General features: G+C 41.0%; 1 protein-coding gene across 1 annotated transcript in view; it reads left to right on the plus strand.

The window, feature by feature from the left end:
* Positions 1-26568, plus strand: part of LOC109486966 (myotubularin-related protein 13-like) — a 61987-nt gene that overhangs the window by 12303 nt on the left and 23116 nt on the right. The window contains 31 exon segments of the mRNA XM_019790883.1: positions 481-609; positions 1345-1491; positions 1890-2003; positions 2730-2835; positions 3708-3840; positions 4337-4445; positions 4975-5088; positions 5976-6053; positions 6520-6633; positions 7204-7332; positions 7803-7901; positions 9768-9955; positions 10356-10482; positions 10836-11054; positions 11643-11798; positions 12154-12255; positions 12827-13023; positions 13536-13702; positions 14391-14464; positions 14975-15170; positions 15631-15764; positions 16600-16775; positions 18203-18256; positions 18956-18973; positions 19774-19925; positions 20853-20931; positions 20933-21012; positions 21635-21859; positions 22306-22578; positions 25223-25407; positions 25931-26107. Of these exon segments, the coding sequence (XP_019646442.1) occupies positions 481-609; positions 1345-1491; positions 1890-2003; positions 2730-2835; positions 3708-3840; positions 4337-4445; positions 4975-5088; positions 5976-6053; positions 6520-6633; positions 7204-7332; positions 7803-7901; positions 9768-9955; positions 10356-10482; positions 10836-11054; positions 11643-11798; positions 12154-12255; positions 12827-13023; positions 13536-13702; positions 14391-14464; positions 14975-15170; positions 15631-15764; positions 16600-16775; positions 18203-18256; positions 18956-18973; positions 19774-19925; positions 20853-20931; positions 20933-21012; positions 21635-21859; positions 22306-22578; positions 25223-25407; positions 25931-26107 (4251 nt within the window).

The following is a 26568-nucleotide window of genomic DNA, read 5'->3' on the forward strand; positions in this document are numbered from 1 at the left end:
GTACTTTATCTGAATTCAATTATATAGAGTGTAGATATGAATTGAAAACACTAAGAAACAGAAAAGTATGTATTTTTGTGCCTTAAATTTTAAGACACACAAGTACATACTGATCTGTTTTAAGCTAAAACATGCATACAACAGTTTTCCATGTAACAGTTTTGTTAGATGACTATTACCTTTGTCTAAAAGTGCCATTTCCAAAGGCTCAGCATATACTGCCAGGGACTCGAACTTTGGACCCGTTTTTAATTGGGGTATAGCAAAATATGAAAAGAAGGAAAACTGGACAGGAGAGCAAGAGTTTTCTTAAATATCCTTTCTTTCTTCTTTTTTTTTTGGGGGGGGGGGGGGTTGACGTAACCAACTCATAGACAAAGGAAAGAAGACAATAAAAAGGTCAAGCTACCAACAACAGGTTACTGTCCAAGTGAACCCAGAACCTTCGGATTCTTTTCTAACCACCTTGTCTCCCCCCAGTTTTGCCAGCCAGGAGGATGGAACCTGTCCATGCAGCGGCGCCCGCCGGCGTTCTTTGTGGCAACGCTGACGGACATGGACGCAGAGAGGCACTACTGCGCCTGCCTCAGCTTCATGGAGCCGGTCGAGGTGAGCGAAGAAAAACTCTCGTTTCTTGTTATTTAGCCATTCCTATGGCCTAGAAAGATCCTCACACTGTATGTGGAAGGTTCAAACCCTTGTGGTCGACCAAAGAAGAAATGCGCGAATAGTTTCATCAGGTTGGTAAGACACAGAGTAAAGAGATTCTTTTTACACAACCAAGTCTTTAATTCAGCCGACGTTTTGGTGACCATCTGTCACCTTCCCAGTGTGTATATTGGGAATATTGTCCATTTGGGAATGTACCTATAGCAGTGACACCTGTGCTGCAGTGCAATGCGAACCAGTCAGAATATTGCCCTGAGGAAGTTGACAGATGGTCATTGAAACGTCGGCTGAATAAAAGATTTAGTTGTGTAAGAAGAGTCTCTTAACTCAAAGAAGGAATTGTTTGACAACGTGAGGGAGGACTTCCACCACTTGAACCTACATAACTTCAAGTGGCAGGCTGGCATCAAGCCTCAGTATTGTTGTACAAGCACGTCTAACCCTCGGAAGGAGGAGGAGGAGGGATGGAGAGTGGGTCCAGCCAAACCAGCCTGATGACCAGGAGAGGCCCAAACAGACGCTCATGTTCTTGTCTGCCATGTACATCATCTAATACTGTATCCATGCCCCCCTAGGTCCAGCCAAACCAGCTTGATGACCAGGAGAGGCCCAAACAGACGCTCATGTTCTTGTCTGCCATGTACATTATCTAACACTGTATCCATGTCCCCCTAGGTCCAGCCAAACCAGCCTGATGACCAGGAGAGTGAGGAAGAGGAGGAGGAGGGAGTGGAGAATGGGGAGAGGCCCAAACAGACGCTCATGTTCGCCCCCAAGTCACTGGTGCTCGTGTCCAGACTACAGCATTTTGAAACTTTTAGGGTCAGTACATGAACCTTTAAGTTACTGCCTCTCTCCAGGGCTTGTATCTAAAAGCTAAACTTATTGTTTGTTTTTTTTGACACTTTAATGTCAAGCACATTTTGAAATAAAGTTTTATGATATTATATAAAATATTTAGGATCATCATTACTGGTTTATTGATTTAAATCGCTTTGCAGCCCGGAGGCTGAATTGCAATTTACATTGACTACATTTTTGTGCCCACCATTGATAATAACTTTAAAAATCGGTTTAGCTTAAGATTTAGAAATGAAAGTCAATTCTAGCCTCTAAATACAAGGTAAAAAAATGTGTCGTAAAGTACAATAAACTAAGCTTGATAACAGTTATGTATCAAATTCATGTTATTGATGTGTTTTTGTGTCTCCCCCCTGCAGCATTGTTTAGGTATCCTGTACACAGTGTACATAGAGAACCAGTCTGTGCAGATAGAGACTCTGGTGGGGAACATACTGGGTAGTGTGCATGTACCGCCACCCGGAGGACCACAGGTAAATACAAATAAATAAACAAACAACATGCACAGATATGTAAACATGTAAACAACAACATACAAACACTGGTGGGGAACATACTGGGTAGTGTGCACGTACCGCCACCCGGAGGACCACAGGTAAACACAAATAAATAAACAAGTAAACAACAACATACACAAACATGTCAGCAAGTAAACAACATGCACAGACATGTCAACACGTAAACAACAACATACAAACACTGGTGGGGAACATACTGGGTAGTGTGCACGTACCGCCACCCGGAGGACCACAGGTAAACAAATAAACAACAACATGCACACAACAGGAAACTTTTGTTGTAGCGTGCATTTTGTTGTCAGGTGCAAAGTCCAGTGGTTAGTGACCATGCTTCTGAGACAAGAAGTCATGAGTTCGAATCCCAGCAGTTACTCTCATGATGAGTGCATGTCACTAGAAAGGGTCGCAGTCCTTAGGACAGGATGTTAAGACCTGTGTCAACTGTTCCTTAGGATCGGACAATAAGCAGTGGTCCATTATGCTTGTGGAAAAGAGTTAGGGGAATTTCCCTGGTACAAGTAACCTGTAAATACTGTTACAAAAATTAATCATCTGTCTTCTCTGTCACGACCAGTGGAAGAGTACACATGTAGCTCGACCAACTTTAGCTTAATTCATTGAGCTAAGCTTGTTCAAGATTGCTTCTTTTTTCACTTATCCTTCTTTTATTCCTCTGTCCAGGTGAGATTTTCCATAGGAGCAGGAGACAGACAGGCCCTGCAGCCCCCACTGTCAGACAGCCTGCCTGTTACAGGGACAACCGTGGCCATGCTCTTCAGACAACTGGGTAAGTAGAAAGTAAACAAGCACTGGGGAATCTTTCAAAACACGTTCTTGGAAATATCTTGGGTTTTTGTGAATGGTTCATATTCATAATGTAATATTTTTATATCACTTCCTCAAGTCTCCCACATACTAGAGCTGTGTACCGATACTCAGTACCGATACTGTACCGGAAAAATTGATTAGGTACAGGTCCAAAATACCTAATCCCTCCGTACCGGTACTGTACCTAAACAATTTCACACCAATTTTATGCCTATTTGTGACCTTAAATGTGGAAATAGCTGGTCGCCAATGGGTTCCAATGTAAGGACAGTGTGTTCATGAAAACAATAATACCTTACTTTTGCCTATATTTTATCTGAGCATTCTCCATAAACCAAAATTAAACCTTAACTATCAAGTGTATACATGTTTTTGTTGCTATTGAAAGAGTTCAGAAGAGCATGTAAATTGGTCGAATTTTTTAGGTACAGGTTCAGGTCCGGACCTGTACCTAAACCTGTGTACCTGTACCTGTACCTGTACCTAAAATTTGTTTAGGTACACAGCTCTACCACATACCATCCACTTACTCCCACCCGGCACATGAGGGGTTGCCTGTCAAAACCACCTCACACCCTTCATGCAACTCTTGCTCTTTCAACTTGGCCAAGAAACACTCAAATTCATATGTCAGCTTCTCGAAACAAAGTTAGCGAAAACGTAGTATTCAGGCTGACATTCTGTTTCATCTTACCAAATTATTAGGTTTGGTGCATCCAAAAATGATCTTAGAGCCCTGCATCTACAATTAGATCTCCTGGTATTGAATGAAGAATGATGATACATTCTAGTCATGGACATGATAGTAACGAGTTGTAATGTATTCCCCAGGCATCTACAACGTGATCTGCCTGTTCTGTGCGGCCCTGACGGACCACAAGATCCTGTTCCACTCTACATCCTACTCACGCATGTCTGATGCCTGCCAGGCTCTCTGTGCTCTCATGTTCCCCATTAAGTACAGGTAGGTGGTTTTAATTTCCACTATTCCTAGAGTGACCTCGTCTGTATCTATAGCCGGTATAACCACCCTTCAGTGTAACACACCAGCTTCTGTATCTGTATAGCCGATATAACCGCCCTTCGGCGTAACACACCAGCTTCTGTATCTGTATAGCCGATATAACCGTCCTTCAGTGTAACACACCAGCTTCTGTATCTGTATAGCCGGTATAACCGCCCTTCGGCGTAACACACCAGCTTCTGTATCTGTATAGCCGATATAACCACCCTCCGGCGTAACACACCAGCTTCGCAGGCACGCGGTGCGGTGGCAGCTGGCTACATTACACTGAACGACTTGTTACAACTAACGTTACTAACCTTTGAACATCTAACTCTAGCCTTGTGTCTAAAATAAAAAGATTGTAGAAAAATCTTACCAGGTGACTCGGTTTTTGTTTGAATTGAAAAAATAAAAATAACAATATAGTAAATAACGTTTCTGTGTTTCCCCCCAGCTACGTGTACATTCCCGTACTCCCAGCCTTCCTGAAGGAGGTTCTCTCCACTCCAACTCCCTTCATCATCGGTGTGCACGCCTCTCTCAAGAACGAGATGGCAGATCTGGTAGGAGCAGTCTCTTGTGCTTAAAGCATCACTATGGCAAAACCGTGGTTGTCCATATTCAAACTTGAGTGTGCTTTTCAAGGCATCCTTGTGAACATACAAACATTTTATAGCATTCCATACCAAGTCTCAGTACCTAACAGTCTTACGCATTTGTTGAAAAGATGATGCTTCGATGTAGCTGCCATTTACATTTATTTCAACACATACTGAGATTGTCCACCTTCAAACTTGAGTGTGCTTTGCAAGGTGTTCTTGTGAACATACAAACATTGTGTAAAACAGCTAGATTAAGTACATGTGCAGTTCAAAATAAAATTGTCATCCACAAATTCCATGCCAAGTCTTAGTACCTTCTCATGCATTTGTAGTCTGCATTTAGCACTTATCCCAACACATATACAATCAATCTACTACTTTGAAAGTCAGTATGTGTGTTTGAAAGATCTCCATTGCATGGCAGCAGCAGCTAGGAATGTTACTATGAATGACCTGTCCCACCTGACATTTGTATGTGTTTTATCCACAGTTGGATGTGATAATAGCAGACCTGGATGGGGGCTGTCTGACTGTACCAGACTGTATCAGTCTGTCCCTGCTACCAGAGCCACTTCTGTCCAGAACAAAGCTAGCGCTGTCTATGGTAACTCATTAAAATCCATTTTTTAGTAACGGTAAAGCAACAGAAGGAGTATTAATAAATGGTTTTTATTGTCCAAACAGTACCCGTGCAGTCGCAGCCTTACGGCTGAATTGATGCAGGGTATATAATAATCAATACAAATCACAACAATTACAACATTCAAATAATACAAATGATACACACAGTCGCAAGGGTCTGTGCGGCTGCCATTCGGCGCCACAAGGTGACCTCAATACGACTTTCCCCAACCGAAGTTAGGTACCCATTCACACCTGGGTGGAGTGAGGAAATTCGTGTAAAGTGCCTTTCCCAAGGGCACAACGTCGGGGCGCATGTTCAGACATGTCCCGGGTACGACTCGGAATCGAACCCGGGTCTCCCGGTTCACAGTCGATTGCTCTAACCACTACACCACCCGACGCCATCTTTATTACCTACTATTGTGAGTGTGTTTGTACCCAACTCAAGAGCTTGAGAAAAATATGCTCTTGAAAAGCCGCAAGTAAGTGTTGTGATGTCGCACAGACACATTTTATCATCATAATGTTGCTTTGAATGGACCAAGGAATGATCTTACAGTACAAGTTAACGATGAAATTAAGAGAAATAATCTCAAAGCAGATGGAATGATCTGTTTAATGGCCAGACGACAATGCAACTGCCTTATGCTTCGGTCCCAATTGAAAAAAGGGGCCCTGCCGGGTAGTTCCCGGGCTGTTTCATGGCACTTTCGGGCGTGTAGGTCAGTACAAGACATCGTCAGAGAATCTGCCGGGCACCGGCGCAATTGGGACCGAAGCTTTAGCTGGGGTGATTATTCTTAGATCATAAAAAAGTTTGTTGTGGTCCTAACATGTGCTTCATATTTTCTGTGCCCTTCCTTCCAGGTGCTTCATCCTGACCTGCATGTGTCTGACCACGCATTCCCTCCTGAGTCCACAGCACCCTCACCCCTACCCATGCTGGTAAGTGGTATAGTCTAAACTTTTTGTTCATGTACTTGTCAACACTGTCAGGATGCTGCAGTAAAAAGAAAGTTTAAAAGAAAAATGCTACCAGTTCTACCTTTCACGATTTTCTATATGAAGCCCAGTAATGCCTCAACTGTGGCAACATTGTGTATCAGTTTTTCTTTTGTAACCTTGAAGATGACACGACAGTAAAGGTTAGACACCAGGTAATAAGATACACCAGAAAACAGTTACTCAAGCAACTGGATTTAAAGCAAATTGTCTGTAAATTGACTGCAATTCAGTGATATTTTCACTGCGATAGCTCAATAAAGATATCTTGAATCTTGATATGATTTTGGAAACCGTCAGACGTTTCAGGTAGCATCCACTGCCTTTTGTCAGTGACACCGGAGATTTTTCAGAAAGGCAGCTTTATACTAGTACTTAAAGATGACATTTTGTGTGTGGATTTTTTCAGGATAAAGAGATCCGAGCCATTTTCCTGCGACTGATAGCAGAGCTGTTTTTTGGGTATCGAGGCTGCCTGACCCTCATCAGGATCCACCCTGAACCAGTCATCACATTCCATAAGGTGGGTTCGGTTTGGTGTCCTTTTTATGCACGTGATCATGATAATTATCATTCTGGCATTCACATTAGCCCCTGAGCGAAGTGAGGAAAGTTGTGTTAAGTGCCTTCAAGGGCACAAGGTTGGTGACATGGCAGGATTCGAACCCGAGACCTCTGCTATTACGCCACGTCACGGGGAGGAGTATCTAGCTGAAGATGTGGTAAAAATCCTTCAAAATTATGTCACTGAGCTTTTACCTTGTAGCATCGAAGTCCAGTGGTTAGTAACCCTGCCTCTGGACCAAGAAGTCATCAGTCAGTCAACGTCAATCTTACTTGTTGGAAAAGAGCCTGTTCTTGTCATATTTTAATGTAGTTACCACAACAAGGATACACCTAAATTGACTCTGTTTCCCCTTATGATACAGTAATGACGTCACCTTATGACAAAGAGAAATCATCCTGACGAAGACAACAGAGCAGCTGTTTAATTGCACCAAAGAAACTGTGCTTAATCGTTTACCAACCTCATAAATCTATCTACTTGCAATAAAATGTGTTTCTTGAATGTGTTCTTTTCCCCCATCTTCAGGCCACTTTCCTGTCTCAGCGAGGGCTGATTGACGATGATTTCCTCACCAAGGTGCTGGATGGGATGTCGTTCCGACCGTTTGTACACGAGAGAGGGCCGCCCTACAGACCATGTGACATCTTTGATGAGGTAAAAAATCCTGTTATTCCAGATGTATCTCGATTTTACAGGAAGCATGCAATAAATTCTTGGCCTCACCAAAAAACAAGGGGCACAACTTATATTTTAGGGTATAAATTTGAATGATGTAACCATCTATTAATATCCACGTCAAGGGGCATTGAAACGTTGGCTATTGTTAAACAAGAGTGTGAATCAAGAGCTTTGCTATTCACACAAAAACTGTTACTCAAGCGACTGGATGGATTTTAAAAATTGTCCGATGTTTTTTAAGTAGCATCCTGTACCTTTTGTCATCCAATACTTTTAATCATCCACTATACTTTGTCAAATCTATCCAGATGCTTGAGAAATATTTTTTGTGTGTATCTTATTACCTGGATGTCTAACCTTCATTTACTATTCATCCCCAAAACTTTGATAAAACTATTAGGGCATTTTCACCATGTTTACATATTTTTTTCTTCCCCTCCCCACAGCTTGTCTCCGGGATTACGACTGTAGTGAGAGATGAGGGGGCAGACAACAAGAGAGTGATGAAGAATGTCCATGAGCTGGCCAGGCAGCTGTACCTCAATGTAAGTCTTACTAACACGTCGGCTGTCTGGTCATATTGTGTGGAGTTTGTCGGCAATGAATGCTCTTGGGTCATGGGGTAAAAGACTACAATTTTAAAAGATTACAAGGTTATGGCTACATTTCTTCTATCTATTTCTCCTAAACACAGCATATCTTGATGATCAAGACAACAGATCTTCCTTCAGTTTTTATAGCCACCAATCCATATTCTCTTTTTTTCATACTTTGTATAAATTCTTTAAGTTATTGTATAAGTAAATTCTAATATCAGCATTTAAATTTTAAGATCAGCATTTACTGTAACTGTGAATTCTTGAAAACAAAAAGCCACCAGTCCATGATACACATAATATTCTAGTAAGCAAAATCTATTAAGCAAAATCATATTTAGATATCGTTAAAGATGAATTTTATATGCAAAAGAGTAATTCTTTTGGCATCAAAGCTAAGGCCAGCTTCATGGACTGTGAACCTCCCTGATGTTATATCTGATGTTTTGCTGTTTCTATGTGTGGTTTTGCCATGACCTAAGGAGTGCCGTGGGGCCACGCCCTCCAGCTGGATCCATGGAGTAAGTTCACGGCCTTTGACCCCATGTTAACTGGCCTTTGACCCCATGATAATCTGCTGCGGCATGGCAAACCTGTTCAATTTTTTTTTTAAATTCTTGTCTGCAGTGTTTTAATAAATCTGTATCAGCATTCTACAATTATTTAATCTCATCTGAAAAATGTGTAAACTTTGCATGTTGGAATAGACCCATTCGACTTTCACGGACCGCATAAACTGCTTACGTCACAGGGGGGACATTTCGAAAGAACGTCGTTCTAGAACGCTGAAGTTGAACGCGGCTTGCGCTCGCGATGTCCCCCCTGGCAGATCATTTTTTTACTAAAATGTAGGTAAGTGTCCTTTTTTCTCGGTAATATATGCGGAGATGACAGGAAAACAGGCACCAACATTGTATGGTGGCATTCTGTACAACAATTTAACGTTATTTTGTTCTGTGACGTATGCAGTTTATGCGATCCGTGAAAGGAACTTTCGAAATGTCCCCCCTGTGACGTAGTTTCTATTCGAAATGTCCCCCCTGTGACGTATGCAGTTTATGCGATCCGTGAAAGTCGAATGGGTCTATTATGCTCCTGCTACAAGCAACTACATGTAAATTATTGACTTTTGTGGCCACTAATTTAAAATTACCTCATAAGGTACTTTTTACAGTACATTTATCTAGATGCCTTTGAAGTTAAAATATGATTTAGTGCAAATCCCAACTCTAACTGGTCTGCTCAGCTGACTTCAAGAATAACAAAGAGTGACCAACTGACTCTGTTTTGCCTCCTTCAGCAATGGCTATGTCTGACAGGGCTGTGTGTGTCCCTTCCAAGGGACAGAGTTATGGGACAGATACACATAATCAACAGCATTTGCAATTCTTATCAGACTGAGTGCTTTTGTCTTCTTCATGCAGCATCATTCCTATGTGTGTTGTTGCATCAAATGTTGCATCATTTCTATGTGTGTTTTTAGAGTAAACTGCACTGTAACCCCATCTGTGTGTGTGTTATGTTTCTGTATGTGATGTTGCCCTTCCTGCCAACATGCATTGTTTTTAACCAGATGCGGAGGTTATGGGTCCTTTTACTCCAGACCTACATAACTGAATAAAATAATACCATGTATTACAGAAAATCTCTCATCACTAATTTATGATAATAAACATAACAGAGACCTTCAATAACTTGCACTTCACACTGAATTCTTGATAAGTTATACTCTAATCCTTTCAAATATTGCAGCAGACAGCTGTAGTAACTGTATATTTTTGCCACTCACACACATTTCTGCTTTCCCCCCCATAGGAGAACCCGAGCCCCCAGCCATACGTTGAGAAGATCCCCAAAGCGTCAGAGGCGGCCCATTCACGGCTGCCCCAGCCTCAGTTCCCGGTCCTGAGCGAGTTTCTGGTGCAGCAGGTCATTGAGGACGCTCAGGCCAAGAGAGCTCTCACAGCGCCCAAGATGACATCACTTAGAGTACAGCAGCCAAGGTACGGGGATTTTCATGTTAATATGTTCAACTTGGGGACAAAACCACCAAAAGGGCTGAATGTTTAGAACCTACAGTTGGTAGTTGAATTACCTTGGTGCGGAGGCACTGAAAAATGGCACAAAGTCAAGTAACAGCTGCCTGTGTCCCACGTGTATTGCACTGTTATAATTTCAATAATTGAAATCAAATCAAACTTGATTCACTGGATCATGTATTCACTCCATGAAATGGAGTATATCAAGGCATAAACTCGAGCATTGTTTTAATGTTTTTCAGTAAGTTAAACCTAGTCATAATTGTAGTACATTGTTTGAAAAAATCCTACAACCAAAAAATTAAATTGGTATGGCCTGATATAGCTAATTATTGACAAATGAGTTTTGTTTGTCTTGTTTCAGGATTGTGCCATGTGGAGAGAACAGGAGGGACAAGTACGCCGGCCTGAACAGCAGTGCACGGAGGTTAGAGGTCATGAGGAACTGCATCAACTACATCTTTGACAACAAGATACAAGAAGCAAAGAAGGTTGGTTTCTAGCAAAATGGTTCTGTTGTGTTTTTATCAAGATAACTTTTCACTGGGAAATGAAAGCAAAGAACATGATTGTGTAAACTGTAAAAGAAGTACATCATAGTAGTGGTTGCTGTAGTATTCAGTATTTGAGCTGAAAGGAAAGAAAATATATTGCATCAACAAGTTTATCTGCAACTGTCTGCAACTAATTTCCTATCATCATCATGATGGTACTTTTTAGAATTATTTTGTGTACACAAAATTCTTTTGTTTTGGCAGTTTTACAACAGTGAAGTTACAGGTATTTCAGCTATAGAATTTTAACATTTTTTGGACATTTTTTCCAACATTTTTGTCTTCTGCAGTCGTTCCCTGCAGTTTTACGAGGCCTGAAGAGTAAGGTAACCCGGCTGGCCCTGTGTGACGAACTGAGCCTGCACATGCAGCAGAACAGGGTGGTGTTAGAGAACCAACAGTTTGACATGGTGGTGAGGCTCATCAACTGCGCCCTGCAGGACTGCTCCAGTATGGATGAACACGGTGTGGCTGCAGGGCTGCTGCCGCTCGTCTGCGCATTCTGCAGGGTGAGACACACAGGCAGTTTCTACTTTTTCCTTGTTTTCACAGAAGGAAAACATTTGTATTTCCTCTTCTTCTTTGCTTCTAAACAAATAAGGACTGGTTCAATGACCTGGACCAGACATCTGTCACCATGGTAACTCTGTAGCAGACACCCTGTGGTGTAGGATTACATTATGTAGCAAGCGGCAGGTCAGAGTTGGAGGGGCTGGTCAACGTTACATTTTATTAATATATAATTATGAATGTGTTTGAGTAAGAACAAATTTGCTTTTCAGATTTTGCCTCTCAAGTAGTATACTACTTATAGTAATCGTAAATTGTTTATTGCAGACATGAATTGTAACCTTCTCCCTGCTGCCCATAACCAGTACCAATTTGGTGCCAAATGTCTGTCTTAGCAGGCTGAAGTTTTAATTTTGAAACTTGTTTTTTTTCCCCAGAAACTAGCCCCAGGAGTGATGCAGTTTGCGTACACACTGGTCCAGGACCACCCTGTGTGGACTAAGCTGCAGTTCTGGAGGGCTTTGGTACCAAATAGCTATCATAGACCAAATGTTAACGCCCTGTTTAAAACTTTTGTTTTTCTGTAGAAACTTGCCCCAGGAGTGATGCAGTTTGCGTACACACTGGTCCAGGACCACCCTGTGTGGACTAACCTGCAGTTCTGGGAGGCTTCCTTCTACACAGACGTACAGAAACACATCAAGGAACTCTACTACCAGCCGGACAGGAACGGAAGTGCCAAGGTGGGCGGGAGGATTTGTTTAAGAAGAAATTGGCTATAGAAAACAGAAAATTGAACAACTGTTATTCAGAAATTAACACGAATGAAAGTTCTGGTTTTACAAACAACATCATTGTAGAAAAAATGTAGCCTGCAAGGCATTATTGACTGATATTCACTTTGAAATCAGCCAAGATTCAGACATTTTCACGTAATTCATGATCATAATAGACTGTTTTGTAGTTTATTGACGATTTTTGTCAAAGAAACATTTTCTTTTATGCAACTTACAAAAACTACAAAAAGTACAGAATTGATAAGTTAGAAGACAATAAATTGCTCAAGTTACATGTATCTCTGTTTATTCGTCTCCCTAGGATCCCCATGAACTAGAGGTGCCATCTAGCCCGGGAATGAGGAGGAGGTCAGAGGTCAATAGGTCATTGGAAAAGTCTGCTCTTGACATTGCAGCAGAACAGGTTAGTAAAAAAATCTGTTACTACACAGTACTACCGTGACCCCGCCCTCGACTTTGTTGAAAAGCGGTCATATTTTGGACTGTACAAGCTTATCCAGTGTAAATAAAGGCTTACTCAGTCATGTGTTACTATTGAATACCAATATTTTGGTTCTCTGTGCCTTAATCTCACATTTTTCGATGCCGTTAAAATGCCTAATTATCAAAATGCATAATGAATGTTAAAAGTTAATGTTTCTTCTTTGTATAACTTGAATGTAGACAAACAGGGTTTAGATCTAACTACTAGTAGCTAGTCGATGACATTGTGATCTTGGCTTGGCTTCTTATCCAAAGATTGTGATACATACATGTAAATAGCTACTCCTACATTTCTGAGAATTCATAGTCTTAGGCTGAAGAGAGTGTTGGCCAATACAGATATTTGATAAAGAATTGATGATTTGTATTTCTTCCTCAGTTGAAATTATGGCCCAATTGGTCAAAAGGAGACTGACAAGAGCCGGTATCATAGTTAAACTGGCTGATGAACACTGTTACATGTACTGATGTGTTGTTGTTTCTCTCTCCAGTTGAGATTATGGCCCCATCGGTCAAAAGAAGACCAGCAGGAGTTGGTGAATAATGAGGAGAGTACAGTGTACAGCCAGGCGATCCACTATGCCAACAGGATGGTGTTCATGCTAGTTCCGCTGGACACCAGTAAGGGCATACGGGTCAACATGGGCAACGAACCGGAGAGTGGCAGCAATAGCAACGTGACAAGCAGGTCAGTTAGTTAGTTAATTACCCTGTTGATTGGCTAATTTATTGAGTGGCCATAGTTTGTTCTGGATAATGCTTTTTACCTTTTCCGTAAATTTTGCTTTTAACTCAATGATGGAAGGATGCCTACCTTTTAACTCAAAGCTTATCCTAACCCTAGCTCTCCAAGAACTTGTATCTCTGAAAACTTGATTGTTGTAAAGTTTGCTTGACTATTACTAGGATTCTGGACCCGTCCCCCATTGATTTATTTAATTATGTAGTTGCCTATGTGCCCTGGTTAGATCCTACCATTTCATGCTAAGCAGCACAGTCTTTGGTTTGGTGACTGTTTCATCAAATACGATACCAGATAAATAGCTTCGAATACTTACTATGTGGCTTTGTTACACAGTATTGGAGGCAGTGACAGTTTTGATGTGTATTTTGCAGTATTGGAGGCAGTGACAGTTTTGATGATTGTTTATTTTGCAGTATTGGAGGCAGTGACAGTTTTGATGATTGTTTATTTTGCAGTATTGGAGGCAGTGACAGTTTTGATGCGGAGAGTGCGCAGTATGGCGAGGAGGATTCTGACATGACAGGAAGCGTGTGTCGCTTCATCACCAGGTTTGTGGACAAGGTTTGCACGGAGAGCGGGGTCACTCCAGATCACATCAAGGCTCTACACGCAATGGTACCAGGTAAGGCTAGCCGAGTGTTCTTTCTAGCAGAGTTTGAAACTTAAAATAGACCCCTACCCCTTTATTTGGTCCTCTTATGCTGTAATTTGGGCCCCTTATCCTGTCACATCAAGGCTCTACACGCAATGGTACCAGGTACGGTCTGATGATGACTTTACAGCAATGATAAGGTTCTATTACTTTCCAGTCTCTATCTATCCTCTGGATGGTATCCCAAGGGTGTAAAGTATTGCTTTTGGGTTGTCTGCATGCCAGTTTGTGTGTGTTTCCACAATTTTCAATGTACGTAATACAGCCGTAAATCAGTTACTCAGGCAACTGGATATGATTTTGGAAACAGTCAGGTTTCAGATAGCATCCACTACCTTTCGTCAGTGACACTTTAGAGTTGTCAGAAATGTCAGGTTTATAAGCACAAACTATATAATTGATTGCAGCATTGCCACATATCCCTAGTTCTGTTATTTTTGTTTTCGTAACTTCATCACAAAGCAGTATGGCAGGTAGGCGCAGTAAGGCGTGTAAAATCTGGCATCTCTGACTACTTTTTTTCTGTTTCATGTCAGTTTTGATGGCGTTTGTTTTATTGGCTAACCGATGATCTATGTATTTTCAAACAGGACATATAACTGATGTTTATGTTTTGACTCCAGAGACAAAACAGATATTATTTTTCCCCACCCTACAGGTGTTACAGCAATGCATGTAGACTCCATGGAACAGGTCTGTAGAGAGAGCAAGAGGCTTCCACCTATACAGAAGGTAGGTCTGGAAAATTAGAAATATGTTACATTCAAAACTTGTTACCAGTTGCAAACTTCAACTACTTTCCCAATTCTGAGGTGTCTAAAAAAATCAGAAAAAATATTAGCCTATTTTTTGTAAAGTTAAATGCTGAAAAGTTCTAATTTCTATCGTAACCTGAAACGCCTTTGTAAACCCTGCCTCCCCTATTGAGTCAATATTAGCTGAATCGAAGATAGGCACCACCCAGTACACCTTGAGGTGTTGGAAGGGTTTCATCTTTTTATCTATATTCAAAGACAATTAAAACTCTACTACTGGATAGATAGCAGAGATAAAATCCGGACGTCCGTCACTCTCTTCTTTAGTGACACTGAAGAAGAGTGAGGGATGTCACTTGAAACGTCTGGATTTTATTTGTCTGTTATTCATCCATGAGTAGTAGAGTATGAATTGTCTTTGAATATAATAATTGTTTTACCTGGATGTCTAATCTTCATCAACGTATCTTTTTATCTGTTTCCTCAGCCGAAGATCCTGAGACCAGAGCTGCTGCCAGGAGAGGACATTGTGATGGAAGGTTTGCGGTCGTACCTGATCCCTGACGGTCGAGAGGAGGGCACGGGAGGCTCCATGGGGGGTCCTGCCCTGCTCCCCGCCGAGGGGGCCGTGTTCCTCACCACATACAGGACCATCTTCAAGGGGATTCCCTGTGATCCTCTGGGTTAGTATCTTGTGTAAATGCAGTGGTTTTGTGTCGGTGGTAGCACGTTAGCAGAACGTACTGCGCCTGCACAAAACCCCCTTTTTTCACAGTTTTCGTTGGATTTCTGGTCAACTTTGCATCAGAATTTTGCCCGATGCAGACAATATTTTTTTGGACATAACATTTAGACTACAGATACATGCAAATACGACCTTAAATGAGATGTTCTGCCAAAGTGCTATGCACAATACATTGAGTTTCGACTCAAAATACTACAAAAACAAAAAATTACTCATACACCGAAATTAATTTTTTTTAGAAACAAATTTAAATGATCACTCCAGAAACTAGGAAACTCTTCTCTTTTTTGTAACAGCTTTGCCATGGGGATTCCGCCTGTTTTATGCATAAAACAAGAAATCCACAGAATCTCCAAGTATTTCATCAACACATGACATCTCTGATTTCTTATTTCTAGCGTCAGAGCAGATCGTAGTGAGGTCCTTCCCCGTGGCATCCCTGACAAGAGAGAAGAAGATAAACGTGCAATACCTGTCACACATCAACGAGTGGCTGTCCGAGGGTCTGCAGCTGAGAGCCTGTACATTCCAGGTTAGTCACACGCAATGTCCATTATTGCCTTTGTCAGAAGGGTAATGTATTTAGTTTGGCCCTGGTGGAGCAGCTGAGGTGTGGGTCCATATGTAGGTCAACGTCATAACTCGATTATTTGTGTGCGGCTATTGTAAAAACATAGTTTAAGTTCTGGCTTTTCCCAATCGCAAAATAGAGATGACCAAGAGGTTGTGGGTTTGAATCCCTGCTGTGTCGCTCACCCGACATGCACCCAAGTAGAAAGGGTCCCAGTTCTTAGGACGGGACGTTAAGCCATGGTCCACTGTTTATTGTACTTGTGGAAAAGAGCTAGGAGGGGGCATTTCTCAAGTACGGCAAATTTCTGACTTCTGTACTTAGTAGTCCACTGTGTTCTGCTGCTAGAGTAACTCGGCATCCTGCAGCATCAATCAGTCTTTCTTCAGCTCTCTCCACTTCGTCCTGTTCATCGCGAGCCTCCTGAGCTCCTGGAGTTTTCTTTCTGACCGCAATGGTCCTAGTAATCTTTCCTTGAGTTGAGGTCTGCCCTCAGCAAACTTAGCAGATTACTGCAGTGCCTTCCCTTTCTGGATCTGTAAGTGGATCTGTAAGTGTTAGATCCAACTTGGAACCAAGAGGTCTCGGGTTCGAGTCCTGACATGCCACCGATCTTGTGCCCTTGGTAAAGGCACTTTACACGACTTTCCTCACACACTTAACTAAAGTGAAAATGAGTATTGTCTGTCCTGTATTTGTTTCTATGTGTGGGACACAACACCAGCAACAGCTGCCTGTGTCCCACGTGTATTCTACTGTTGCATTTTAATGAATCAAATCAAATGTTTCCCTTTAGTTGGTGAAGTTGGCGTTTGACGAGGAGGTAACATCAGAAGACATCGAGACGTTCCGTAAGCTGATTAACCGTCTGCGGTACCCGGTCGGGGTGCAGGAGATGTTCGCTCTGTCCAGACATCACGTCGGGCCGCGCACCATGATACAGAAACACAAGGAGAAGAACGCTACACTCAAGTAAGTAGCTTTATTAGTTAGCCTGGAATCCATCTTAGCTCTAGTTTTCCCCAATAGTACATGTAGCTTCCACTCAGAATAGACTGGCCGCTGTCCCCAGTCAAATGTTTGGTCCGTTCGTACATGCACCATGATTCAGAAACACAAGGAGAAGAACGCTGCACAAAATTCCACAAATCAAAATTAGCTTCATCGGGTACACTGGAATACATTACATGTACTTGTGATTATGAAAAACCCACTTTTTAACTGAGTTTGTGTGAAATTTATTCTTGTATAATATTATGTACTCTTCTTTGTAAGTAACGTATCTGTTTGTTTCTGTACGTATCTTCTTTTTGTGTTTGTTTCTTACTTTGATGCTTGATGTATTGTTTTGTTTGCTTTGCTTTGTGTGAAACGGGCAGGTAAGTTGTTTTAAGCATGTACTTTGGCAACTGGCAATGAGCATGCATGACATAGCTTCTGAAGCAAAGTTAGACCCTAATTTCCAACACAAAAGTCAGAGGCATATTTTGGACTATACAACGCCACAACAAGCAGTGAATTGCTTATTCCTTGACAAATGCTTATGTTGGAAATTACAGCTCAACTTTGCTTCAGAATGATTTTTACCAACACAGATGAACTTTGAAGCTCAGACATCTTGCTTGTTCAGTAGTTTCAGATAGCGCAGGTGGTTTTCAGTGTGGTTTTCCCCTACAAAGGGGGGAATGTTACTGGAAACCACCAGTTTTAGAGATTGTACCTTTCTGAGCAGGGCAGATTTTCATGACCTACAAGACGAGGACACGGGCGCTACCGTCAGCCCTTACATGCCACGGGCAAGTTCGGAAAGGTCAGATTCCATCGACCTTGACCTGAATTGACCTTGAAAGTGGTACAGCAACAGCAGGGATGCCATCGGTCTTAAAACTCGACCTTACTTACAAAGTGAAACTTGTAATTGGCATTTTAGCTCAAAAATTATAATGATTGAAAGTCTGCTTTTCTTTCAAAGTAAGCGATATTAGCAACATTTTAAGATCTAAAATCGATTGAAATTAAAAGTCTGCATCTCCGATTCCATCTTTTATTTGCTGTAACTTTTTGACAGACAAAATCCTTCCATGTACCAGTTTGAAAGCACTGATGATATCCCTGTTTAGGTGGCAGCTACAGGGTAGGTAGCAAGGGACTTTCCTTGTATGCCGGTACCTCTTGTAAAATGAGCCCAAAGTTTTAGAACTTAGCCTACATACAGGTGTATAGACTATGGTCCCAACGTTTGGTGGCTTTCTTGTGGGTCTAGACCATCTATTTGGGCATAGATTCAAGGAACAAGGTTTCTTTTGTTAAGAAGTGAGTCTGGTGGGGCATGTTTATATCATAAGATATACGTTTTGTTTGTGGATCTTTTAACATCCAGTATTGCATGACAATTGCAGACATATAGATGCGATACCTGGCCGGAGGTCCATGTATGGCACTAAAGATTGGAGGTAGGAAAATGTATAACAAACAAACAAACAAGCGAATAGCAGGTGGCTGGCTGGGGGTGACCAAAGAAAATCATTGAATCATACGAACCCTTGCTAATCCAGAAAAGCCTTAACTCTCTGAACCTTCTCCCACCTGCCCTACCCTGTCACTAATACTAGTACAAATTTGGTGGCAAAAAGGTATCTAAGCAGGGAGAAGGTTGAAATAACAAACAAAATATACTTAAAAAGAAAGATCAGTTTTTAAAAGAAAGCTTTCTGAAGGCCACAAATTGTGCAGTGCAATTTTCTTATGATTGTCCCTTTCCCTGTCTCTGTCCTTGGTGCTGAAAACATGCTTGTTGTCTAAATGCTTTCCTCTCAACCTGGTAGTAACTAACTCAGTCTTTGCCTCCACGTTTAATAACAACAAAACAAGTTGAAGAATGTGACAAAACATCACCATCATCATGAAAACCCCCCAAGTTATGTCTGAAATAAGTTGGAAAAGTAATGAATACCAAAACAAGAGAGAAGATGCAATGTGTACTGATGCATACTTTCTTAGGAGATTCTCTAAGTTGATTGATTAAACATTTTCCTGTTCTAATTTCACCTTGGCACTTTTTTTTTTAATCACTTTTTCATATTTATGTATATCCATGATGTTGAATGATAAATATTGTTTTCTTTGCATTTCTGATTTTTTCACAACAAAAGGATTGGGCAACACAGCAGGTGAGATAGTTGCTCAAATGCTGTCTTAAAATCCATTCAACCCACTGAACTGGATAAAAACACAATTTTTTTTTCACTCACCTCTTTTCACGACCTTTTGTCAGTGTTAATTACTGTTCATCTTTGCAAAGATTATCAATACAACTAATTTGTACCAATATTAGTTGGCAACTTGCTAATTTTAACTTAAAAGTTCTATAACTTGCTATGGCAATTAACTCTTAATACTGGTGCAAATATACTGTCTTCAATTAAAAGACAAATATAAGTAGACAAATGTAAACAAAACTTTAGTCATAGTTTCTAACATCAATGGGGAATTTTCCCTGTACTGTAAATTAAGTGGATTGTTCAGAAAGCTTGATATGGCAAGAAATCCTTGGTTAGCTATCCTGGCATAAGTGGTGATGGGATCTAATTTCTTCCTTTTTTTCACTGCTTGATTACTAACAACTGAACTATCAGCCATACTGCAATCTGGTGAGGAAGCACATCGGCAGAACGTACTGCGCCTATACGAAACCCTCATTTTTCACGGTTTGCGTTGGATTTTTGGTTTAACGTTACATCAGAATTTTGCCTGTTGCAGACATTTTTTCATCCACAACATTTGGAGTGTTTACCTTATATGTGCGAATATGACCTTATATGAGAAGTTCTGCCAAAGTGCTATGCACAAATTACATTACTGGTTTTGCGCAAGCGCAGTACGTTCTGCTGACGTGCTAATCTGGTGAGGGTGGCTTACATCTTTTCTCAGCACTCTTCGTTTTAGTAACAAAATTTTCCCCGTTAAACAGAGCCCTGAGCAAGACCCTCGGGAAGGGAGCGAAGAAAGCGGGGAAGCAGATTGCGAAGAGGACGAAGTACATGCTGCCTACAGACAGCATATTCATGGCGAAGGTGGACGGAGACGTCAGGAAAGCTGCATCACTGGATGAGCTAGCTTCAGGTAAAAAAACAACACACTTTCAAAACAGCACAAATGTATGTAATATATTTCAGTTGGTGTGAAAATGATGTGGAGACAAAGTTGGAGTGTTGTTTCTTTTTGAGAGAAAGCAGTGATGTGCAAGTGACCACTCATGTGACTTGGTCACGTTAGCCACAATAGACAGGATTCTTAATGCTAGGTTTTGTGGGCAAAGCTAAATGTACAGGGCCACTAAAAGTGGTTAAAATGACTAGGACGCTAGTACAGGTTCGACTACACAATGCATTTTACGCTGTGTGGAAGTCTCTTCCATTTGATAGTTTGAGGCAGTCTTTTGATGAGGTTCCTTGTTGATTCCCCTGTGTTCCTGTGCTGTGTTTGTTGGTTTGTTTGTTTGTTTGTGTGTTGGATGTGATCAGTGCCAGTAGCACCAGCTCTGGCCAGGAGAGAAGGCAAGAAGGCAGGACAGGCCAACCCACCCAGGACAGGTAACACAAAAGGTAACACAGGTGTGTCATGCAGGTGTGTTACAGGTGTGCAGATAATGCACTGCAGGCATCAGTGTACATGGAACTGATGCTTCAACTGTGATAGAGTAGAAAAACAGAATGTGCTTGTGTCATATGCATAAGCCCCCCTTTAAAACCACAATGCCAATGCTGAAGAGGGTACCTAACACCTCTGAGACAAATTAATGAATGATTAACTAAAAATCATGAACTTTTGCAGTTTTATATTTGCAGTTTCCTCTCCACCTCAAATTCATGAACTCACCACAGAATTGTTTCAATAGCAAATTCAATACACTACAAAGACAACCCTTTCCCTCGTCCTACATAGTACAAAATGAACCTATTACTTAAGTACATGAACTCACAGTACGTTTATTTAATTTTCCAATTAAACTTCATCCGATAATCAAATGTTCCCATGATGTCCTTCCAGATGATGCTGAGAGCCGACCATCTGAAAAGTTGAGTCTGGAGAGACTGAAGGAGCAGGCTGCGTACAGGGACTACGTCAGGCTGGGTCTGGGCTCGCTCAACGGGAGCCAGGCACGGCAGAAAACTGAACCATTCAGAATATCACAAGCAAACGTCAAGTATTCTACTTGCCGCAGGTCAGTGATAAAACAAAAATTATTTTTAACCTTTTCCTTGGTTCCTAATAAGAGTGCATCATTCAGAATATCGTGAACAAACGTTAAGTATTCTACCTGTCGTAGAGGAGTAGAAGATCTTTATAGTACAGGGCAGTCTTTAGGGAAGAAAAGTAATGGATGCCACTCAAAACATCTGGAATTAATCCCCATATTTTATCCAGTAGTAGAGTTTGGATTGTCCATGTCATGTTGAGTATCATTTGCCATGATTTCTAACCTCTATTAACAATCACAAATACTGTTGAATACAAAAAACCTTTTCATGGAGTGTACCATTGTTACCATTGAATTGTCACTGTCACAGTGACAGTCATCAAGACCCTTAAACAAATTTTAAAATATATTTTCCTATCATTAAAAGTGCTGAATATAGTGTTCAATTAGTGTGTTTTACAATTTAAGAAGATCCACTTGCAACCAGATTTTGAACTTCAAAAGATATTAACATTTTGGATTTCTATTGTCTTAAGACAGTGTCAGACAGACTAGAGTTGTTAGTTTTTGTGCTAATTTTGCTTTGTCAGATGAAAGTTGTAGTTTTTGTACTAATTTGCCTCCTTACCTGCCCCCAGTTACCCCGCGCTGATTGTGGTTCCCCAGTCAGTGTCGGATGAAAGCGTGAGGAAGGTCGCTCGCTGCTACAGACAGAGCCGGTTGCCCGTGGTTACGTGGAGACACCCCCGCACACGAGCAGTCCTGATGAGATCGGGAGGGTTCCACGGGAAGGGTGTGATGGGGGTTCTGAAGTCAGCACAGAAGTCAGCGCAGCTGGTACAGGCTCCACAGTCAGGTAAGGTTTTGCACAAGCTTGCAGGCTTCTGTAAAAGAAGGATCAAAGTGTTTTGAAACAGTTTATCTGGTTCGAAACTCAAGCTATGCAATCAGTGACAGGCATCTAAGATTAACACTTCTACAAAAGAGGGATCAAGGTCTAAATGATGTGAATCTTAAGCTCAAAAGTAGATGTTTGTTGTTTTTGGTTTACAAAACATTTCTCAAAAGGATGTAAATCTTAAAGTGTTCATAATGGTAATCGGTTCTCTCCGTCTCTGTGGTTTTCTCAGTCCCTCCACCACAATATCATGTCACTGTGAATTCGCAATTCCATCGTATTACTTCATTTGTGTAGAACAAAATTGTTTCAACCAATTCTTGAAGATTCTCTTTCCCCTCTTTTCACACAATTATGCCTAAGACCATGGGGAAACAAGTTAAGAGTATTTCCCTTGCCCCCAGGTGGTTCGTCCGACACCTCCAGTAGTGTGGAACAGGAGCAGTACTTCTCAGCTCTGGTGTCCGCCACCCCCGCAAGTCGCTCTGGTACGCTCCGACAACTCGACCTTTCACCTTCCGAGTCGCTCACGTCGCTCTTCACCGTCAGGACCAGCGACCAATCGGATCCCTCGACGCCGGACAGCCAGAGGAAGGAGGCAGCCAATAGGAAGCTTGCGCCAGTGCGCCAAGGTTCGGGCAAGTCATCCAATAGCAGCATTAGCAGCATTAGATCAGGTGAGGGTTATATGGGGTGGCTTTAAGTTTAACCACTAGCACGCTGAGGGAGTCATCTGGTTGCCAGTTTTTCATTGGTTTTCATTGGTAAAGGTCAACCTTTAGCACACAAAATTCTCTATTGATTGTAGGGTTATGCAGCAGGGAGAAAGTTAACCTTTAGCACTCTAAATTCTCTATTGATTGTAGGGTTATGCAGCAGGGAGAAAGTTAACCTTTAGCACTCTAAATTCTCTATTGATTGTAGGGTTATGCAGCAGGGAGAAAGTTAACCTTTAGCACTCTAAATTCTCTATTGATTGTGCGGTTAGGCAGCAGGGAGAAGGTTGAAGTTTCTTAATGTTTGGCCATGACTTAATCAACAAAATTGCCTGTTTTCCTAGAGAGCTTACTAATTATTATTCTGAGACAATTTTTTGGACCATGTTAAACTTCATATTAGATGCTATTTGAGAATTACGGTAGTGATGTTTTTTTTTAAAGCTTAGACAATTTACAAATACATGACAGTCACTGTATTCTGATGATGAAGTAGAAATAGAAGTAGAAGTAGAAAATTTTGTAAACATTTTGGAACATGAATTGCAAACCAGTGCAAGAGTTTTTGGCACATCTTTGAAAAGGGCATGTCTTTAGAAAACTGTTTCCATATTGTACATTTTTTTTCCATGCTGTCCTCTGTTAATTGATCATAATATCACTTTGTATGGCATCACAGCTAACTAACACATGCACATTATTGCTTCATCCACTAATCATGTCTCATATGTAATCATATTCATTCTGTAATCGTCCTACAGCATTTTGTAAATTACTATTAATACTATAGTTTAACTGCTTGCTGTTCTTTTTAACACAGCATACAGATATTGCAAGAAATGTCACCAGGCACAAGTCAAAAGTGTTTTATACCTGGCATAAAGTGGCTTCAGTCTCAGTTGCAAAGTGGTTCAAAGGGTTTTGTAAAAAATTCTACTAGGAGAGAAAATATTAGCCTAAACCAAACTAAAGTTCTGAAAAAAGCAAGGATGTCATTCAGTAAAAAATATCCGTAAAACATTTCCTAGTTTTTAAAATTCCCATGACATATACTTTTTGCATTGACAGGTAACTCACAGTCACACTGTGCTATAAGGTTGAGAAATGCTGGTATGCTGCTGGGAGCTATAATTGTAACACTTTGGGTTCAACTGTAACAGATGCTTTTGCTGTTCACTAAAGCCATGCTTTGTATTGATAAATTATCATTTTTTCCTAACCAGGTATTATAATTTCCTTTTGTCCAAATTCTGTACTTTGATGAAGTCAAACTTTGTAATTTATGAAGTGGACATTTAATTCCAGATGCAGATATTAGCAGAAAAAGCTTTTGAATTGTGTAACTGAAAACTATTTCTTGTATAAAGAGTCTCAGAAAAATGATAACAACTAAACAAATGATGCTTAACAAAAATTGATATTTAAACACATCTAACAAAGGACTATCTTAGATATTAAGTATACTGTCCTGTAGAAACTTAAGTCAAGTTAACCAGATTTGAGAAAAAAACCTCACGCAAACTGATCTGCACAACGGTAAACATTAAATGTTAAATTTTTTCATCGACAACTTCAGACATTTGTACACGTATATTGGCACAACAGATTACTACAGTAACTGTAGTTCAGTCAACACTAATTCTAATTATAATGGTTTTGCATTGAAATTTTGTATGATGTTACAGAACAGGATTATGTTCCTATGGGCACCTCCTACCTTTGCCAACTCTTTTTTTAAGAGTTAAAGGCTTAAAAGCTCACTTTGGTTACATTTTATACTTGTAGTTTGCTGGTAGAAGTGGCATGACTGTAGTTATGTAGGACTGTTGGATCCTAAGTTAAGGTTGATAAAAAATTGTATTTTCGGCGCTATAAAGTATAAGGACCTGCGGCTGTGTTTGTTTGTGTGTAGGATTTTCTCGTCAATGGAGCAGCTTTCGACACAGTGTGCATCCTAATAAAGGTAACCCGCTACCTCTCAGCCAATAGCTGCCCATCTACCCAGTCTTTCAGCCAATCAAACGTCGAGATAGTTTTTAAAAATCTTTCAGTACTGCTTTTTCAGCCAATGGTAGAGTAGGGTAGTGTTGGCGGCTGGTCTAAGGGTGCTTTGGCATGGCATAATGCATGTTGGAGTGGTGGCGGTTGCGTTCTGTAGTGTCCTGTTTCCTGTTTCATCTCTGTCTGTCTTCTACATTCATTTTCATGACTTGGAGTTAGGTGTGTCACTAACTGCATTGTCCATTTGTTATGCCCCGTCAGTCCCCCATGTTACAGGTTTCACCGTTTAATGTTGCAGGTTTTACTTCATAGTTAAGTTTTGCTTTTAAAATTATTATTATAACTTATTTTTTACTTTTGTTTCATTATTGGTTTGGCTACAGTTTTGCTAGATTGTTATGCTTTTTATGTTCAGTTTCAGTCATAATTATAATTTAATCACAGCCAAATTTACTAAAGGGTTAACTTAACATAGAATCCCCCCAGTTTAATACTCAACCATCACACTCAACCATAGCGTGGTTAAAAGTACTAGTTCAGGTCCAAGATGATCATTACATGTACATGTAGCATCTGTATCAAATTATGTGGCTGTCTCTGTCAGGGTTCAAGCACTGGAACAGCCTTCGCTCCAGCGGGAGGGCGAGTTCGGGAAGCCAGATCGACACCGGGCTGAGACTAGCGTTTGAGAACGGTGCGCTGTCCAAGGATTCTGGAATCAGCAACGGAAGCATCCAGAACATGCACGGCTCCGTGCTGTACGCGTTTGGGGAGAAGTCACAGATGAAGGTAAGGCTTTAGTTTTGTTTTTATTTCTTCAGAAAGAACCTGACTGTGTGTATAATTATCATGGTTATAGCAGACTAAGTGTACAAATGACAAATGCTTCAAATGTTGCCAAATATATTTTACTGCTAGGCAACTGAGAGTTCAAATTTTGTATAATTGAAGACTGCTAGAAATAGAATAAATCATATTCCCTGTCATTCTTATTGAACACTGAAACTGCATGTAGACAAATTGAGTTTTGAGGGAATTTGACTGTATCAAGTTGTCCTGTTACTTTGAAGATACTTTTGACTTTGGCTTAGTAACTGAGTTCATCCTGAGAATGATTGACAGACATTTGCTAACGTCTCTGTATCACCTTTGTATAAATACCGAAATGTCATAACCAGTCTTATCGTCTTTTAGTACAGCACTTTTTTTAACCTTCTCTATGCTTCTTAGCCCAAAACCAATACAAATGTGATGCCATATGGTTTCCTTTGCAGGATGAATGTTTAACACAACTTTTTTACTTCCATTCCAGGGAGTAAAGGCAGACCAGTTTCCGAAGTGTGACTTCATCCCTGTGGATTTTGTGGAGGTTCGTCACATGAAGGCCAGCTTCAAGAAGCTGATGCGTGCGTGCGTCCCCAGCGCTCCGTTCACAGACCCCAACATGGGCTTTCTCAAGGCTGTGGAGGAGTCAGAGTGGCTACAACAGGTACAGGGGAACAACATGCACCCAGGGGGCATGAACACGATTGTGTTAAGCAATTGAAAACAAGACACCAAAGATTTCATACCTCTGCTATCTCAAGCACATTTTGCCACAAAAATTATGATCCATCTTCATCTGGCCCCATACACAACCTTGTGTGGGAGGGGGGAAGGTAGTATGCAGACTCCCAGGCACATTTGACCCACACGCTGCAAGGTCTGCCTTGTCCCTTCAATGACCAGTGTCGGTCATGGGACTAGGTAGTTAGGTAGGCAGGGACTAGGTAGTTAGGTAGGCAGGGACTAGGTAGTTAGGTAGGCAGGGACTAGGTAGGTAGGAAGGGCTGGGTCAGTCATCCCAATGAAGGTCACTTCTACATTTTTTTTTTCAAAGGCAATTCAAACCTTAGTAGTGGATAAATTCCAAGATTACAAAGGGCAATGTGAAATGTGTTTCATGATCTT

The sequence above is a fragment of the Branchiostoma belcheri genome, unplaced genomic scaffold (genome assembly GCF_001625305.1).
Source record: "Branchiostoma belcheri isolate BF01 breed outbred unplaced genomic scaffold, Haploidv18h27 scaffold84, whole genome shotgun sequence".
Classification (NCBI taxonomy): domain Eukaryota; kingdom Metazoa; phylum Chordata; class Leptocardii; order Amphioxiformes; family Branchiostomatidae; genus Branchiostoma; species Branchiostoma belcheri.